Source organism: Gouania willdenowi, chromosome 3 (genome assembly GCF_900634775.1).
Source record: "Gouania willdenowi chromosome 3, fGouWil2.1, whole genome shotgun sequence".
In the NCBI taxonomy this organism is placed as follows: Eukaryota; Metazoa; Chordata; class Actinopteri; order Blenniiformes; family Gobiesocidae; genus Gouania; species Gouania willdenowi.
In genome coordinates, this window is record NC_041046.1 from 35,636,783 (window position 1) to 35,656,536 (window position 19,754).

Below are 19,754 nucleotides of genomic sequence, written 5' to 3' on the forward strand. Positions count from 1 at the left end.
ATTTCCAGAAACTTTACGAATGGTTGGTGATAGAGAACAAGGAGAACAACAGAGTTGGGGGCTGGAAGACAACAATCGATCCATGTAGGTGAAACAAAAACAATAAGGAGATCTTAAGAATGTATATGCACTCCACAGTTTTACAATACACAGAACAATTTCCAGCCAAGATATGGAAGCTCAATATTAAATGCAATTATTTTAATAAAATGGCCGTGACCATCGTCACATTTTCCTAAATAAATTTGGTAATATTCCGTTTTTTTTGGTATTTATACTTAATACACACCAAATGTAGCAAATCATGAGTAATAATGCAGCACATAAACCAAAAAAAAAAATAGTAGTGTACATTATCTATGCATATGTTACTATGTACTTTTTCACTGTGAATGAAATGTGCAAAATTATTTTGTATTTATTTAATTTCATCTTACATAAAGATGATCATATTGGAATCTGTTTTTACAAGTTTTATATACATATATGAAATAATCAAACTTTAATTGTCTTACACAGATTCTGAATACTCTATTAAAGTTAGGCTGAGTTTGAAGGCTGCATTGGGAGAAAACGCTGTGAGTATTATTAACCATTTCTGCTAAAGTTGGACTTGATATTTGCACTGATGACAATGTTTGATGTTAAAATGAGCAAATACAGGTTTTTCTTTTTGTTCTCACGATGATCTGATCTGTGTTTCAGTATATGTGGAATGACAACGAGCTTTACCTGTTTAAGGCCAGTATTGCTTATGCAATGAGGCAGTACTACAGCCAAAGGAATGAGACTCTGATCTTCACGTGAGTACCATCCATCCATCCATCCATCCATCCATCCATCCATCCATCCATCCATCCATCCATCCATCCATCCATCCATCCATCCAATAATATGCATTAAGAAAATTACATTCCATTACATTTTGGAAGTTTTTTTTTTCTTTGTTTGTCACTGCAGAGCTTCAGATGTTCTCACCTACAATGAGACTCCCAGGATTTCTTTTTACTTATTGGTCACCAAACCAGGAAACCCTTCTGTTTTCATCCCAAAGAGGGAAGTGGAGGCAGCAATCAGGTGAGTTTCACTGCTCACATGAACGTATTCACATACACGCTTTATACCTATTGGACTCCAGTGTCAGGCTCACAAACTACATTAGATCAAACAGGACACGCACACTTCTTATTCTTCTGATCTTGTTGGAATGATTGATAAGCATCTTGAATCGTTGAGTCTTTTTTCACACAAAGTTTATTAGCTGTTGACCAGAAATCCTGGGAATTTTCCTTTTACTCATAACTGTATAGTGTTAGGTGAAATAAACTCCTTTTTAAAAATCTTTTACATTAATGAAGAATTGGGAAAAAAATCTTAAATTCTGTAGTCTGTAATTGAATCCAAGGTTTCTCAAATGGGGGTACGTGTACCCCTATGTAACCCATGGTGCTACAGGTGGTACTTTAGAGGGAAAAAGTCGAAACTTAACAAACAAAACATTTAATAAGAGGCATATTTAGGTAAAAAATTAAAATCATAATAATGATGATGAAAATGAGCTTGATTAGAACATGATCTAAAAATATTGTTGACTGGAAATTATAAGAACTATAGAAATAAATACATTTTATGTGGCACCAAATACTGCTTCATTCCACTTATTTACAATGGCATTCTTTGAAATGTGTGTTAACACCCCCTCGTTCCATCATTATGCTCTATAGTTGTTTTTTTCATTGAATTCTTTGCAAAATGTTGTTGTTGGACAAACGTGGTAATTGTATTCAGAAATAAGAGAAATGGGTTACTTGACCAAAAAAGTTTGAGAACCAGTGATTTCATCTACTACTAGTATAATCTATTTTAAGAACAGGAACGAAAGTACCTAATGTAGCACTTTTTGTTACCACATGAACATATATTAGAGAACAGTTTGGCAACATAATAAACCATTTCTAACCATTCATGCAGGTTATCTCGGGGTCGAATCAATGAAGCCTTCCAGTTAGATGACTGGACATTGGAATTTGTGGGCATCGTTCCCACACTGGCTCCTCCCATAGAGCAGCCGGTGGAGGTGTGGCTTGTGGTGTTCGGGGTCGTCATAGGCCTTGTGGTCCTGCTGGGCGTATACCTCATCATCTCTGGTGTCCGAGAACGCAAAAGGTGAGGTTGTATCCAACAGAGGTGTAAAGAGTACTGACACATTCTACTCAAGTACTGTTCTTTGATTGAAATTATACTCAAGTACAAGTAAGTCAAAATTATAATACTCAGGTACAAGTAAAAAGTAGCTCAATTCAATAGTACTCAAAGTAAATGTTACTACTGCCTTTCATCGCAGTTCCTTTGCATACAGAAAACATCTCATGTAACTTAAAAAGGAAGAGATGAAATGTTGCACAATTGTTTCCTAATGTATTATGGAACCGGAGGGTTGCAGGTTCAAATCCACTATGGGCCATCGCTGTGGCACCCTGAGCAAGTCTCCTACACCTAATTGCTGCAGGACTCTCTTGAAAAATAGATTATTAATCTCAATGAGACTTTCCTGGTTAAATAAATGTTTAAAAAAAAAAAAAAAAAAGGTTTGTGCAAATGTCAAATTCTTAAAAAAAAAAAAGCAGTTGAAATGCGGTGAAAAACATAGATATAGGCTATAACATGTTGGAAAAAGCATTGGAAAAGTAGCAGAAAGGTGAAAAAGTGAAAGAAAAATAGAATTAAGATGGGTTAAAGGATCTGAAACAATCTAAATAAAGTTGAGGAAAAAAAACTGAACAAAGAAGAAGTTCACAACGTTGAAAAATGGTAAAGAACGTGTGAAAAATGGTAATAAATGATCGTTAGAGTCGGATTTGCGCCTGCTCGGGGCTAAACGCACAATTTTTGGAGTGAAAAAAAAGTGCTTATTTTATTTAATCAGCGGTAATTAAAAATGATCACAAAAAATAATAATTAAAAAAATACAACAGTTGGGTTGTAGAAATTGTAACAAATTACTTCTTTTTAAATGTATTTTTGTACAAGTAAAATGACCTGATTTAGAAATACACTCAAAAAATACAAGTACCCATAAAAAGCAACTCAATTACGTGAGGCGAGTACTTCATCATCATCATCATTACATTTGACTGATCAGTTGATGACGGTGCTGTGCTTTTCTTGTGTTGTAGGAATCAAAGGCAAACACACAGGTGGAGAACCCCCAACAATGAACGGACAGAGCAACAAAAGCGTTTGAGACAGTGACAGTGAATTAACTGGATTATAAATCCCAAACAATCAGTAATGTACAGTTTTGTCCAATTATCGTTAAAAAAAATGCACTTTTCTTGTGCATTACAGCGGCTACAATAATGCATATCTATGACGCCCAGCGTGCCAATAGTGGTTCATTTTGTAAATAAACAATGAAACAAATCTGATGAAAAAGTTGTGGAAATTAAATTGTACATTCAAAGTGTGACGTTACTACAACTAAATGGCACTGAAGAGTTTTGTAACATACTGTTGTATACTTGTTTAAACTGTGTTAATTATTATTAAAAAAAAAAAAGGTGACAGTGCATGAATTATTGTGGACATTTTCATTTAATCAAAAATACATTTGCACCTGATCAAATGTCATGTAATATTAGTTACAGACTATGCACCGGTATCGAGACAAAGCGTTAATAATTGAACAAATTTCAATAAAAAAGATACTCACACACAAAGCTCAAACATTCATTACAACTGTATAATGTATTATTAAATAGTAGCAATAAAATTTATCAAATAGCGGTAATTTAAATCCAATATGTGACACATAGAAGCAAATAAATCAAAGTTGGCACAATAGTAGTCACACACACACCACACCACACACGTAAGCTGTGATGGTCTGGTGTTTCCTGTCTATTGTAGAGCGTCAGTCTGGCCCCTGTGGGAGGCCCCAGGATTTGTCGTTGATGTACTTTTGGTGACGTACGTGTGTTTTTTTCAGTAGGTTTCAGTTCTGTTTATTTCAGGGACTGTGGTTCAGCCGAGTGTGTCTGTTGACCGCTCACGGTCTACATCTGCAATTCAATCTCACTCATGGCGAAAACCACCATTGCAGGCAAATGTCTACGGGGTAATGCATGGGTTAAACATGTGTAAAACATCACTTTTAATAGCGTGACACCGAGTTCAACATGTCTTCAAATCTCCTTGATTAGAGATGTTTGTATGTTTTTTAATTTCCCAATTATGTTTTTGACCCCGTCAAAATGACGTAAAAAATTAATGTCGTTTTGCTTTCTGGGAAATGATGTTTATGATAGTGTGAGGTCTGGATAGGCACATTCAGGCATGAGGGCCTGTACTGTGAATCTGGAGGTTCTCCTAATGCGCTAATTTCCAGGATTGAATCCGTGTGTGCTGTCCTACGAAGCTGGATACGTTTTAGCTGGCTAAATTACCATGGTAACAGGCTGAACACCTAACCTGGCCGGGATCAGGTTATGAAATGGATAAGATCTGAACGAGTTTGAAGTCCCGCCTCTTGAACAATCAGTTCTAGTAGAAAACGAGCTGCCCAATAAAAGGTGGAACATTCTGTGAACATGTTGTTTCAGGAGTCACTAATGCAATACACCATTATTATTATTATTATTATTAGCACAAATTTACTCTTAAACCAACTCACACATGAGACAGTCTGTTAAGAGTTGCCTGATATACCGTAGCTGGTAATTTCACGTATAAATTGTAAGAAATTCACCAAAATGTCACCAATACTGCATCTTTAAAATAAAACAATCCCAACCTGGCAACTTTCTTGTTTCCCTGACAAGTTTTTAGTGTGAGTAAATAAGCTAAGCTTTTTTGGTCTTCTATTTTATTAAATCTTTCCAGAAAATAACAAGAGTATTTGAATGACAGTCGGTCAGACAAGAAGTGACGCTACTTTACTTCTGAATGACAAAGAAGAAGGACTCCTCGTCCAACTGTCCGTCCAGCCTGCCTACCTGCACTGCCTCTGAATTGACGATATGAATGAACCTGTCCTTATGTAGCGCTGACTCAAATGTCCTGTGACCACCAAAAAACGACACGGTTCGCCCTTTCATGTAGACGACAAAAACAGAGTTTGGTGTGATCACTAGTGGAGATCACTTTAAGTCTCTGCTTGTCAAACACCGGCAACAACAAAAAATCAACAATTGATCAAACTTACAATTTGAAACTTACTAATAAACATACAAATGTAGGAATAGTAAGGAGAGGCTGCATGAATCTTCATTGTTTTGTTTAAATACAGGGAACAGGGAATTACATCATTTTGCAGAACAATTCTGGATGTTGAATTCCACTACAGAAACTAATGATCTAAAACAAAATGTTGCGAATATGAGTGTCGGGTCATACCTGTCAAGTATCCTGTGTTTTGGGCCTGTATTTTCCCGTAAATATCCCGGATTTTAATGTAATGATAATTAAAAAATGACTTACTAAACTGACGCCGTCACTAACCTCGCGAGAAACTGCCATCTTAAATGGCCTGGCTTGGTGGCAGCTCACGCGAGATTGGTGGCCGACAGCGGCACCAAACCGGCTCATAGCGGGCGCAAGAAAATTGCCTTATTTTCAAGATCCCAAAACTATGGGGCGACCGTGGCTCAGGTTGTAGTGGGTTGTCTTCTGATCGAGAGGTTGAGGGTTGAGGTTGAAGTGTCCTTGGGCAAGGACACTGAAACCCTAAGTTGCTCCAGTGGTCGACTAGCGCCTTGCATGGCAGTCCTGTCCCACTGAATGTGAGAGTGTTTGGGTGAATGAGCTGATATGTAAAGCGCTTTGAGACTGCTTCAGTGTGGTGATTAAAGCGCTATATAAAATCAAGTCCATTTACCATTTTACCATTACTGACAGGTATGTGTGTGTGGGGGGGGGGAAATCATCCCAAAGTCTAATATTGTGCATTTCCTTAATATGCAAAAACTAAGTGTTAATCTGTGGTTGTGATCTAAATTGTCATGTCAGATAAAAGGATTACCTCCACTTGTATGATCACACTTGTTTCATCACTGCAGCACTTGAGAAAGCAGTTGGGACCCAGTGAGGTTCAGCACCACCCGGCACTCCTCTGTAAGGACAGTCCGTACTGATTGACATGTAGCTGTAAATGGTGATCCTCTCTGAAAACACATTATACAAAACAAATCAGTCTTCAATCTGGTCCTGAGTTCGTGAAATAATTAATTTATATTTTTTATCATATAGTTACACCAATTTGGGTGCTCTGAACCCACCTGGATTAGCGAAGCATAGGCCATTTTCTGTGAACAGTTTAACCGTGGAGGGTAATGCCTGGAGGGCACAATGTTCGACCAAAACGTTTAGCATTTTTCCTGTTTGAAAACTGTCACTTCCTCTTGGAACTGAAAAACAAAAGTGGACCTTATTTTAAACATCCTTTGTAAAACAGACTATTATTGTCATTGGTCCTGGAATGCTAAACACCCATAGATGTTTAATTTACCCCACAACCTGAATGTATTTCATCATAGCAGAGCTTTTTGATTTATTGACTTTACTCCTACAGAGTTATGGCAGCTGTACCCAGAGTTTAAGATGACTGTAGCCGAGCGCTCCCAGGGAAAGATGGATGTTACAAATTGGAAGAGATTAACAGTCATGAGCGGTAAAAAATTTGTTAAATCACACAAGTTGTTTCATTTGCCGGAAAAAAAGGGGGAAAGAATAGGGATTTGAAGGAGTTTGACAGGACTATGAATAAATATTATTGTTTTCCTCCTTCTATTAATTGCAAGATTCATCAACAGCAAAAAGGTGCTGAAAAGATTCAAGAACAAGTGCACATGCTAAGCACTGAGAAGCTAAATGACCAAATATAACAACAAAACATTTTATTCGGCTGATTCTCATAATGTGGACGCATTCAATGACAAACAAAAACAGAGAAAACAAGAGCACATTGATGACTCTACAGTAGATCAAAATGTATGGGCACCCCTAATATTTTGAAGAATTTAAATTAAATTTGCATTCCGAATCCGAATGAAGCTCAGTGGAGTATTTGAAAAAACAACCCGACATAACTGAGTCAAAGTTCATAAAGACTTTTATGACTTTTTGAAAATTCGCCGATGATGAGAGTATGGGATTTTTTTTTTCAAAATAAAATGGAATCTTCTACTTTGGTTAATATTTTGTCAAAATCCATTGAGTACGGTACTTTTGACATTACCCTGCTACCAGACAAACAAGCAATTCAGTAAAATATTGAAGCATGAATCTAAAATTGTGTAGAATCAAGTTAAATATTGGACAACATACTGTAAGTTCATGATATTAAGTGAGTTCCTCACCTAGTGTCACCTGGCTGGACTCTGCCACCACTACGATGTCATTGAAGACACATCCGCTCCCATTACACCCCTGACAGGGACTGTTGACATCACAGCCCCGCCCCCTCACCAGGGAAATGCTGGTTTTTGTCATTTTAATGACAAGCAGATCTTTCTCTTCCATTCTCTCCTCCTCTTTGTATTCCAATTCTGTTTCGGCTTCTTCTTCTTCTTCTTTTTCTTTTTCCTGCTGGCACACTTCACTTTGCTCACCTCTAATCATTTTCCATTCAAAAGTCAGCGTTGTATACTCCTTGGAAAAAGGCTGTAGGGTCTCCTTACATGGAGGGGCTTCCTCACCAGGTTTCACCTGCTTCTTCCCTGGTTTGTGGATGGTCTATGGAACGGAATATGGATACAGACTGATACAAAACTTATTAGAAAGTTTTACATAAGATCATTGAACTCACCAGCATCGGATTTCCCTCTGCTAACATCTCTGCCACCTCTTCAGGTGTCACATCTCGCAGGTCTTTGCCATTTATCTGCATCAACTTGTCTCCACTGTGACATGCATGGGAAAAAATATCATTCAAATGTAACCAAGTTATACTAAACATGCAAATATATATACACATACACAGTATAACACCTAGCATAACATGTCTGTAAATCATCCTCTCCATCACTTTTTCATATTTAGACCAAAAGCTCAATAACTAAATAAGTAATATAAATATAAATTTAAGTATGGTATGAATGTGAATTAATGACAAAAATAGGACGGTAATTTAAAAAACACAATAAATAGGATGATAAAAATATTGAATTATATGAGTAGAGAGACAAAGAACAGCAGCTGTGTCTTTGTAATAAGGGTTTTCAGATGAATTCTTAGTCATCTTATGAAATCAAACTTTTTCAGGGAATAGCATTGTAGAATAATGTTAATTGTTGGAGAAAGACACTTTTTCTCACTCGTACCTGACAAAAACTTTTTTCCAGCTGGAGTTTTTTAACTTCACCACATTCTTCACTTCATACTCATGCTTTCCTTCTTCAACCTGGTGCACAATCAACACACCGTTCTTAAGAGGCTCCTAAAAAGAAAGTAACATATACAAAAGCGACATTTTAAAGAGAGTAAAAACATAAGCACATGCTCGATATCGTCCATTGCTGAGTGCTCGCGTCACCCACCTTCAGCTCCATGATGATGACAGTATCAGCTGCTGCAGCACTGGAGTTCTAGTACGACAGTGACTGGCTTTTAAAGCTTTCAGCGTGTTTCTGCTTTGTGTTAGCTGAATAGGAAGTGAGCTGTCACACTCATGGATGCGGAAGTGCTTTAAAAACAGGAAGACAGTGAAAATGAATGAAATAACGTTATCAACTGGAAAGGAGAAGCAGTTGGAAATATTAGAAAAAAATACTAACCGTGTTCTCTCATCCTCAAACACTGAATGTTAATCATTTACTTTAGTCTGATTTCAGTAACAGTTAGAAACCACTTCATCATCAGCTCTTTTTTTTCTACGTTATTTCTAACTATTATGACATGCAAATATCATAACGTAGAAAACAGGAAGCACTGAAGGAATATGACTATACTTCCTCTGTCATTTGTTGAAGAGATTAGGCTTTAGGTTTTACAATTGATCCATACATCATGTTTGAACCCATCCATCCATCCATACATCCATCTATCCATCCACCCGTCCATCCATCCATCCATCATCTATCCATCCACTCATCCATCTATCCATCTATCCATCCACCCATCCACCCATCCATCTATCTATCATCCATCCATCCATCCTTCCATCGATCCATCCACCCATCCACCCATCCACCCATCCATCCATCCATCCATCTATCTATCATCCATCCATCCATTTTTCCATCGATCCATCCACCCATCCATCCATCCATCCATCCATCCATCTATCTATCATCCATCCATCCATCCATCCTTCCATCCATCCATCCATCCGTCCATCCATCTGTCCATCCATCCATCTACCTGTCCATCCATCCATCCATCCATATATCGTACCCATTCACCCACCAACCCATCCATACACCCACCCACCCACCCACTCATCCATCCATCCATCCATCGACCCATTCACCCATCCATCTGTCCATCCATCCATTCTTACTCATCTCACATTGTGGTTGTTGAGAAATCATCTCTTACATGTATTTCAAAACAAAACAACAGCTGATCATTAGTATGTTCATGATTTATCTGATGTTGTTCCTTTTCATTAGGTTTTCAGTACTCAAAGTTATCCAATGAATGAACTTTAAATGATCTTTGTTACTAACTCATGTCAGAAATGTATTTGGAGTCATTTATATCAACTTTTAACGTTCAAACACTCAAAACACCTATTTTACATATCATGTTGTCTTCACGTCAGGATTACTCTTTGTATTTCCGCTTCTATATAAAGTCTATGATGAAATAGCATTTCAATCAGACATTTTATCACTTAGTTTAGGTGTCATCCACATATTTGGATGTTATGACGTTCCAGAGAAGACCAGGAATATTACGGTGGACCGATTTTCTGACATTGCTCTTACCAGAATACGAGAAATTGTAAAATGGAGGTGGGTGCAGCATTTTGATGACCCTATCAGCATCTTACTGCAGATCCATGCATGTCTTCCAGCTCAACAAGGAAGACACCTTTAAAATGGTAAGTCTACGATTGGAATGATTGGATGCCTTTAACCTCCCAAAAATATAGTTTTTGCTACATATTTGGTGCACTTGCTTGAGTAAGCACTACGCCACAGTTTGTCAAACATGTCGACCTCCATAAGCATGTGTTTAAAAAGCTTTTTATTGTATATGCAGCTTCTAAATCACCCCTTATTCCTTCTCAAAAAAGTTACATATAAGAAATGGTCATTCATTTTTTGTTTGGTGATTTTCAGAAATATAAACATTGCTTTAAGTTGCTGTGACGTTTGTTGCAAACACACATGCTAATACATTACCCTTGAAGTTTTATATTTATTGTGCAGCTAAATATATACATGCACATCCACAAATCAACACAGACATGCACACTGATGCTATTTCCAGCTTTCCCCAGCAGAGCCACTGAAGTCCTGCTAAATGTGTAGAAGTGGATTGAGTTACATGAGCCGCTGCTGCATGAGGTCCACCATTGAGACACGAAACACGGAGACAAATCAACCTGTAGTCGCGGACATGCTCTGAGAGTGTCTGTGATCCATTGTGGTCAAGGAATATAAAAGTTATCCAACGTTGTAGTCGCAGACGGTGAGAAACACTTTACAGGTTTGATTAATGGTGTGGGAATGAAAATGAAGACTTTTCTCTAGTATGTTGCTTCAGACTTATAAAGAGCTTTTTCATGTTTTTGTACGAAAAAGCAGTTGTTTATTATTGAATTCTCTTTTTAGTTATTTTCATTTAAGCAACTATTTATCATATTTATTCTAAGAGCAATCAAGCAGTGCATAATACCATAGAATTACTAAAATACACTTTTCACAATTTCTGATCTTTAATGTTTTCAATTGAATTTTTTGTTTTAATGATATTTCATGTCGTTTGTTTCGCTTTGTTGGCATGAATAAAACCCAATGATAATTTCATATTCAAGAAGGTTCTGCCATATAACCAATGAGCACAGTAAATCCCATAATGATTAATATGATTAATAAAAGGCTTAAGATGATTCTTATAAGTCGTGTAACCTTTTCTCTTGTTCCGTTAAGTTTCATGTAACTTTGTGTCCTTCAGATGGTCATTCTTGACGTGTTGATAATAGGAGGTGGCCCTCATGCCTTGACTCTGGCCAGCCTGCTAACCAACAATAACTCTGACCTAAAGCCCAAACCTGAACATGACTCACCCCCCAGCACAGGACCCTGTCCGCCTCACGCCAGCTCAGAAACATCCAACAAGAAAAGTTTCAGAGGCAAGAGGAAGACAAAGAGTAAAGAGAAACCCAGTATGATGTGTTTTATTCTATAACTTCATCAAGTTGACTAAAAACCAAATTAACTGGAATTTAGACCAGATAAGAATAGTTTTTATGTTGTCATAAATTGGAAAGAAAAAGCCAGAGGTGACAAGTACCAAAGTACTTTACTTGAATATTTATTTTTTTGGTGACTTTTTGCTTCTACTTCTTACTTTTTGAAACAAATATCTGTATTTTTTACTCCTTAGATTTTTAAAATGAGCTTGTTACTGTTAAGATCTTCAAAGATGACACCACAACGTAAAAAAGACGCAAAACTTTGGTAGTTTGAGCTTTTTTCTGTTCGGTAGGTCCCTTAGTTTTATGGTTAACATTTGAACAGTTTTTAAAAATGTTAAACTTAAGGCTGAATCTATAATGAATGCTAAATTATCCAGTTGTTCATAAAGGGTAATAGATTTAATTCATTTCCATGTTCCAGTTTCATACAAGTTCTTAAAATAATAAAAGATAAGGAATTTGCTTGTTTAAAAAGCCTGTTTTATTACTGAAGGGACATTTGTTTTACTTTTACTCAAGTAAAGGAGCAACTTCAATACTTTTACTTTTACCAGAGTATTTTTTTATTCAAGTATCTGTACTTTTACTTGAGTAGTGAAGACTAGTACTTTCGCTACCTCTGAAAGAGCTGATGATACACTGACAGCCTGAATCTGCTGGGAAAGCTCCAACACCTGAAAGAGAAAATCCAGATAAAATATACACATAATATAGTACTTTGCATTCAAAACGTATGTTGTCCCTTTAAAAGTTGTTACTCTTTTTTTAATAAACAATAATATTTTTTTAACCTTTATTATATTTATTCTATCTTAAGTTTGGAAAAATTGATACCATTTTACTTGGGTCTAACTGCAAACAGCAGCCAGCTTCTGTCCTAGCAAATAATCAGAATAACTATGAAATTCCTCATATTAAAGAACAATTTTAAGACATTCAACAAATTTCATGACTTTCAGTCTTAGTAAAAAAAGCAAGTGTATATAATTGTTTATCATGTCTCAATGTATTTAACCTATTGTGTTGTTTTTTAAATCCTATTTTTATTCTTGTTTTCATTCTCCTAAACGCTTTAAGTCTTGCGTATTGCTAAATTTCATAAAGTCGTTCTTCAATGTGGTGGTTTTCATAGCTTCACAGAACATAGTAACTGTGTGTGGTTCTCATTGGGGTCAATTTCAATGTAATGACTTCTCCAAAACACTAACCACTGCCTTTTTTTTCTTCTGTCCTATCTGCTTTCTATGCATATTAAGGGTTAAAGACAGGTCGCATTTATTTAATTCCCCTCAGAGGCCAGGGGGCCAGTTTTGGGGGCCACTACTGGCTCATGGGTCCCAACTCCATATGCAAATGCATAGTCCACCTATAGCCAGAAACGTCTATGTCTTGCAAACTTAAAGCAACGGACATAAGCATAATTGTGATTTAAAAAGTCTGTATGCTGTTTAGTTTAACATTATGCTTATATTGCATGTAATTTGTTAACTATGTGCATGTGCAATTTTCTCATCCATCCAACAAGGTTTTGGGTTCATCTGTGCAGGTGACAAGCTGCGTGAACCACAAGCAGAGACACAAAATGGAGTTTTTCCCCCACTGAGCCTCCGTGTAGTGGACACCTATGGAGAGTGGACGGCTCTGTGGGAAAGCCAGTTCACAGCTCTTAACATCCCTCATCTCCGCTCACACACAATGGTGCACACAGACCCTCACAACAAGGTACAATAGTCCAGCACGCTCCTAAATTGTAACATGTGACATGGTTTTTGAATAAAGATTTTACAACTTCCTTTTTTGTTTTTTTTTCAACAGAAAGCACTTCAGGAGTTTGTTTCAAAGCATGGTCGTACAGCAGAGCTGCACAGTCTTCCAGATCAGATTTATATTCTGGATGAAAACACGTTCTTTAATGACATGAGGCTTGGCAAGAAGGAGAGGAAACGTCTGAATATCACCTCAACCCTAAAAAAGAGTTTGTTGTTCAATTTACCAGGAACCAGGCTGAGTGTGGATTTCTTTAAGGCGCAGGTGTGGCTGCATCTACCTTTTTCATACAGCATGTCTTAAAAAAAGAAAATAAACTGCATGAAAAATCACTTTGATTATGGCTTGTATAAAGTCAGAATATTACCAATTACCCAAAGCTCATGACCATAGGTGAGGACTGCAATGTAGTTTCTTTGCCTTCTGGCTTAGCTCCCTCTTCCCCACAATAGACCGGTGCAGACATTGCTCCGATCCACTGGTTGATCTACTTGAACTCCTGCACTTGAGGCAAGACCTATCCCTTCCCATGGAATTGGTAATCCAAACCTTTTCCAACTGAGAACCAAGGTCTCACTTGAAGATGCTGATCCTCATCTCATCCAATTTCCACTTCGCTGTGAAGTGTTCCTGCAAGAATGGTGTTTGATGTGGTCAAGAAAACAAAAACGTCCGCAAACGACCAAGACAAAATCCTCTGAGCCCTTAAACTCGACTCAATCCACCACCCAGCTGCACCTAGATAGCCTGTCTCTGGAATTGTTTTATACATACGAATGACATTATGCTGTTATTATCTGTCAGTAGCATGAAAAGGGTGTTGTGAAGGCTGTCATTAAGTGTCGTTTGCTAAATTATGACACTTTTTGCTAAATTATGACACCTTTAGAGCTATGTTGGCTATTTTTGGGTCAGGTGGAGGGATCTAGTGGGGTTAGGGTTAAGTAGGGTTCGGGTTAGGGTTAAGGGTAGGGTTAGTAATAATAGTTAATAATGTGAAGAGTTTGATGAAACTCAGTTTAATGTGGCAAATACCCTATTCCTTGTCATAAGAAACTTAAAAGATAATTGAACTTTATAGTCTAATGAATTACAATTTAATGATTTACAAGTACGCTCCCCTCCTTGTTGCTTTTGCACAACATAAAATGTGACTAAGGAAAGTCCACTCAGCTAATCATAGTTCTCTACATCTAGGTGGAGAGATACATGTTGGACAAAGTGATGGTGAAGGGAACAGTGGAGCGGATCATACCAGTGACTGAAGATGAGGATCTGATAGAAGAAGAAGAAGAAGAAGAAGAAGAAGAAGAAGAAGAAGAAGAAGAAGAAGAAGAAGAAGAAGAAGAAGAAGAAGAAGAAGAAGAAAATCAAACTAATGATGTAACCGAAAGAAAGAGAGAACAAGCTCACAAGACGGTGAGATACTTTCGAGTCCAACTTCAGGAGGGTGAAGTCTTAAAGGCTCGCCAGGTTGTCATGGCAACCGGGCCAACGCAAGCTCAAATGGCCAACATCCCATCATGGGTGCAAAGTATTGAAGAGCAGTACCCAGAGGAGCGTTTACAACACACAGTTCAACTGATGCACTGTTTGCCCAACTCAAAGCAGAAAGTCAAAGCGACAAATGACGAGAGACAGAATGAAACTCTTTGCACACAAAGTAAGTAAACACATGATACATTTCACCTTTATTTTCACCTAAATTCCCTGGACAGTGGCAGAGTTCACAGACCATTGTGACACCAATCCTTCCATTACAGTTTGCTTGTGTGTGTCCAGGATCGTGTGTTGTGTGTGAAGTAGAGCACAGAGTCCTGGTAGTTGGTGGAGGTCTGACCAGTGCACATGTCGTCTCTCTGGCTCTGCAGCAAGGTGCCAGCCATGTGACATGGGTCATGAGAAAGCACCTCCAGGTTCAGTGATTGAGTAAAAAACACATAGTGCTGCTGTAAACATCAGATTTATTGGTCTGTGTGTGTTTTTTTTGTTTTGTTTACAGCTGAAACAGTTTGACGTAGGTGATGTGGAGAGCCTGGTTGGTCGGTACTCTCATACGGAGCACGGGATCAAGATGGACGGCCAAGCCTATCTGCGACAGTTCTACACTGAACGCAGTCTCCATAAAAGACTGGCAATGATTCACCAAGCAAGGAAAGGAGGTGCTGTTACACCTGAAGCCTACATTCACCTGAAGCCTTATATGCTCAACGGACAAGTGGATGTCAAGACATTTTGTCAGGTAGCTGAAACAAATCCTCTACTGACGCTGATGGGTGTGTGAATTTTGGTGGGATAGTTCAATGTGGGTTGAACTTCTTCATCCTCAATTTTTTGATATCAGGCAAATGTGCATTGTTGACTCACAGAAATTTTTGTGTTCAGTGTTTATGTGCTGTTGAAACACCTTGAAGAGCCACGAGTTCCAAATATGACAAATCCTCTCAGATGCGGGAAAAAAAAAACCTCACTGGGTTGAAGGTGATGGACAGATTAGGTCCAATATTCTTCCTCCAAAGAGGTTAGGACAGTAAACAAGCTATAGTTTAGAATGTCAAGGGAACACTTTGTGTGTGTGTTTGATTATGTGAAATTGTTCGGGGTATACCCTATGTACCATTGATTTTTAGTCATTCGATATGATTTTTTTTTTTAAGTATGCCATAATTTAAAGCATAACCCTACCCATCTGGTTTTAAATTAAATATTCAGAAAAGTCTGTTTATTTACCATTCAGCAAAAGCATTAAATAAACAGAAAGGTACCGACAATAACTTAATCCAGGGGTCCTCATCTGGTCTCACCCAAGGACCCACATTTTGCCATGGTCATTAAATTGCAACCCACTACATTTTTTTGTATTGAGATGGGCAAGGTTTTGCAAAGGGTTTAGGCTAGAAATGGTCAGTTAGATCTGGCAATCCTGCTCCAGTTACAATTCAGCTTCTTTAACCATTAGGGCACGGGCACCACTGCCCCACGTTAACACTGTACAGCAGAGAAGCAAACCGAGGAACCCACAAGTCCAGATTCTACTAGATTACATAAAGGGCACACATGAAATATTCCAATTTAATGGCTTTAAATAGATGTCATGCTTTTTTGACTTTGTGTTTGGGTTTATGGTGATATTCTTGTTGATTTTCAGGTGAGTGAAGCCAGTTGGTGCTACAGAGACCAGGCCTGGAGCCTCTCCTTCAGCACTGGGGAACACTGGACTGGGGACATGATTTGGCTCGCCACCGGCTGCAAACTGGATGTTAAACAGGATTCTTTGCTTTCTGAAGTGATGAATGAATTCCCAATTCAGGTGGGTTCTGGAGAAATATGATGGCGACCTCTAGCACAGGGGTCACCAACAAGGTGTCCGCGGTCACCAGGTAGCAAGCATAGACCATGTGAGGGGCCCTCAGGAGCTCTAGTTACCAATGAGCTGCATGTAAAATCTGATTTACTTTCCAGGATTCAAACTCACAAAAATAGATACAGACAACAGATGTAGTTATTACTTTTTAAGGTTCAATATTGCTGCAGTTGATACAGTTTTAGTATTAAATTAACTATCTTTAAATGTTTTTTTTTGTTTTTTTTCACGGAAACATTGTGACAAATGTTTTTAAATGCTGCAGGTTTAGTGTATGGGTTATAATATGTTATATATAAAAATATGATATAAATAAAATATATAAAAAAACCCAAGGTGGATTTTACAAATTGTATATGTTTTACAATTAGTTAAAAGTTGTTTGTTTTAGCTAGTAAAACAGCCACACTTTTCTATGAAATGTAGAAAATGAAACAATTTAATGAATTACGAGAAATAAAGTGTTGTATGTTGAAACTTAGACATTTACGACCTTTTTAAGTGCCTGCTAGCCTTCCTTACCCTCTAAGTCCTATATTCCCAAAGTGTGGCACGGTTACCCTTAGGGGTACGCAAATTGTCAAAGGGAGTACATGAATGAAATAATTAAATTTGGAAACTAAAATATAAATCGACCAGCAATCAGGAGCCACCATGTATTGCCACAAATTACACATTAGCCAACGGATTATTAGGTTAGGATTAGGTTATGACCCAATATTGCAACGATTTAATATTTAGGGTTTGTGTTAGAGTTAGGGTTAGGTATTATGGTTAGGTTTAGGGTTAGGGTTAGGTTATAATCCAACATTGCAACAATTTTTAGGGTTAGGGTTAGGTTTAGGGTTAGTCACGCGACCTAAACTGACCAATGACTGACCTATCACATGATCTAAACTGGCCAAATAGGGCCGCTGCGTACGGATAGAATGTCGGTATATTGATATGGCAACCGTACGGATAGCCACTGCCTATATTATACCTCAACAGGGTAGGTAAAATTCATCGACACATTTTACTGTAGGGCTACATTGTATGTGACACTACATCAGTGGTTCCCAACCGTGATAATAACCATTTTAATATCACACATTATTGGCGTCTCCAGAAACTTTTAGAATTAGCTTTTGATAATGTTTGTTGTTGTCAGGATTGATTTAGTGCACAAAGTGACAAGATGCGCCAGCTCAGATATTGTCATGCTGCATTTTATTTGATTGCTTTGTGTGTGTGTGTGTGTGTGTGTGTGTGTGTGTGTGTGTGTGTGTGTGTGTGTGTGTGTGTGTGTGTGTGTGTGTGTGTGTGTGTGTGTGAGTGTGCATAATTAGACAAATAATAATTAAAACATTTTAAAAATAAATTTTCTGTCAGTGTTTTTATTAATCTATACTATTAGACATTCCAGTTTGAATTCCAGGCGACCCCACATTAGGTCACAATCCCAAGGTTGAAAAACTCTGCATTCGATTATCCTGTTTTTAAATCGTGCAGCAGTAGGGGGTACATGGCTTCAAGTTACTGAAGGGGTACAGGACTGTGAAAAGTTTGGGAACCACTGCTCTATTTAAAGTGAAACTGTGAAAATGTAGTATTTAAAGGTCGGTGACCCCTGCTTAGCATATGATGTATATTCCTGAATACTTCAATATTTAACATTTTTATCGATTTATCACTGTGTGCATTGGTTGTTAGGGTTAACCCTATCCCACACAGAGATCAGTGATAGTTCAAATATGTCCCTGGTTTGTTTCCATTAAAGGTTATAGATGGATGGCCGTGTATATCAGAGAGCCTTCAGTGGACACAAGGCTGTCCGCTCTACCTAATGGGACAGTACGCTGCTCTTCAGGTATGTGGACATGTTTACTGTTAAAACATTTTACTAAAGTTTTATAGTCATGTCCTGGGTTGTCATTGTCCTAAAAACAGGTGGGGCCACATTCAGTCAATCTCGCTGGTGGACAGGCTGCAAGCCTACGTATCGCCAAAGACATTGTACGGCATCATCGACAGGAGAGCAAACAGTCAACTGAGCTGAGTGAGGGGAAGTCAAAGACTGAGGAATATATTCAGCAGATGCAAGGCCTGTTATGGCTTTGATGGCCCTGTTCAGACCAAAGGCCTCTAACACATGTTAAATCATTTATGTGTCTTTCATTTGCATAAAAATGTCCTCAATCCAGTATTTCAACTGGAATGAGGTTCACCTGTATATTAATGTGATGTGACATTAATATACATGCACATGCACTACATTGTGTGTTAAACCAGGATAAAGTTCATTGAATATGTTGTGGTTTTTTTTTTTTTTTTTATTCTATGGTTTAATGGTAAATAAATACATGGAGTTGATTTTTAATGACAGTTGCAGTCATTTGTGGCCTCTGAGGGGTTTGGAGATCTTGAGGGATATTGTTTGTTTTTCGATATACTTGAAACTTGAAAATTGGAATAACATTTGAATTTATTTTCTATTTATTTATTTTATTTTATTTTTATTTTTATTTTTATTTTGTACCCTGTCCGCACATGCTGTCAAAGGTCAACGCTGCATGTAGTGCAATCTTTTTATGACAGCTTTGCATGTTTTATTATTGCAATGAAATAAATACATACATTTCATTGCATAATGGTGACCATCACCAGCCCTCCCGAAGGAAGGGTATGATAAACTTCATTAGAAAATAAACAAAATGATTCAAAAAGAATGTAAAATTAGATAAATATTTACAAAAACACACACACAATGAAAGAAAAACACACAAAACAACAGCAAATACACACACATTCCCTCCAAAAACACACTAGATGACGACAAATAAACAAAAATAGAATTGAAACGAGTACAAAACAAAATCAGAAAAATACAAATGATGGAATAAAACACAAAACAACAACAAAAATACGCAGAATGACTCCAAAAACACAACAAAACCTTCCCATAATAATAAAATAACAGGAATACAATATTTTCATTATTAGTGAGAATATATCCTCACTAATAATGAAAAATCTTGAATATGAGATACTATCTCAGAATTATGGCTTTGTATCTCATAATTATGATTTAAGATTATTATTATTATTATTATTATTATTATTATTATTATTATTATTATTATTATTATTATTATTATACTTCTTACTGGCGCTCTAATATTTAATCACTAGATGGAGACAACGTGCCAATTTTCAGAACGTTAAAAACAAAAACAAAAAAAAAAAAAAAAAAAAAAAACTTTGACAGTTTATCGGGTC

At 37.3% G+C, this 19,754-nt stretch overlaps 3 protein-coding genes across 6 annotated transcripts in view; 2 read left to right on the forward strand and 1 right to left on the reverse strand.

The window, feature by feature from the left end:
- Window positions 1-3,569, forward strand: part of ace2 (angiotensin I converting enzyme 2) — a 14,869-nt gene extending 11,300 nt beyond the window's left edge. Inside the window, exons 13-18 of one of the 2 annotated variants that reach the window (XM_028442074.1) lie at window positions 1-84; window positions 520-578; window positions 706-803; window positions 961-1,077; window positions 1,972-2,166; window positions 3,177-3,569. The exon at window positions 1-84 is cut by the window's left edge and continues 95 nt beyond it. In XM_028442074.1, the coding sequence (XP_028297875.1) occupies window positions 1-84; window positions 520-578; window positions 706-803; window positions 961-1,077; window positions 1,972-2,166; window positions 3,177-3,252 (629 nt within the window). In that variant the 3' untranslated portion in view covers window positions 3,253-3,569. Of the gene's footprint in view, window positions 85-519; window positions 579-705; window positions 804-960; window positions 1,078-1,971; window positions 2,171-3,176 lie in introns of those variants that run through there. The other variant, XM_028442079.1, reaches the window with a different exon arrangement.
- Window positions 3,116-8,639, reverse strand: LOC114480201 (uncharacterized). Its single transcript, XM_074783837.1, is given in 10 exon segments — window positions 3,116-5,108; window positions 5,110-5,154; window positions 6,020-6,073; window positions 6,075-6,098; window positions 6,100-6,161; window positions 6,276-6,404; window positions 7,356-7,731; window positions 7,805-7,898; window positions 8,319-8,434; window positions 8,535-8,639. Coding segments are annotated over 10 exon segments (1,086 nt in total). The 5' UTR covers window positions 8,547-8,639; the 3' UTR covers window positions 3,116-4,934.
- Window positions 8,640-10,450: 1,811 nt separating this feature from the next.
- LOC114481014 (uncharacterized) lies at window positions 10,451-18,787 on the forward strand. Of its 3 annotated transcripts, none has more exons than XM_028475337.1 (10): window positions 10,451-10,635; window positions 11,122-11,317; window positions 12,912-13,087; window positions 13,181-13,396; window positions 14,330-14,795; window positions 14,915-15,048; window positions 15,135-15,374; window positions 16,281-16,442; window positions 18,256-18,345; window positions 18,426-18,787. In XM_028475337.1, the coding sequence occupies exons 2-10, from the start codon at window positions 11,122-11,124 to the stop codon at window positions 18,594-18,596; spliced, it is 1,851 nt and encodes a 616-aa protein (XP_028331138.1). In that variant the 5' UTR covers window positions 10,451-10,635; the 3' UTR covers window positions 18,597-18,787. The 3 variants fall into 3 exon arrangements, with proteins under 3 accessions (XP_028331138.1, XP_028331144.1, XP_028331137.1); XM_028475343.1 differs by having other exon boundaries at window positions 11,122-11,299; XM_028475336.1 differs by having other exon boundaries at window positions 10,452-10,635; window positions 11,122-11,332.
- The last annotated feature ends 967 nt before the right edge of the window (window positions 18,788-19,754 follow it).

Coding starts and splice junctions, on each gene's coding strand:
- LOC114481014 (XM_028475336.1), top strand. CDS start 11,122: ATGGTCATTCTTGACGTGTTGATAATAGGAGGTGGCCCTCATGCCTTG. Junction 15,049..15,134: donor TCATGAGAAAGCACCTCCAG/GTTCAGTGATTG, acceptor TTTTGTTTACAG/CTGAAACAGTTTGACGTAGG. Junction 16,443..18,255: donor TGAATGAATTCCCAATTCAG/GTGGGTTCTGGA, acceptor TTTCCATTAAAG/GTTATAGATGGATGGCCGTG.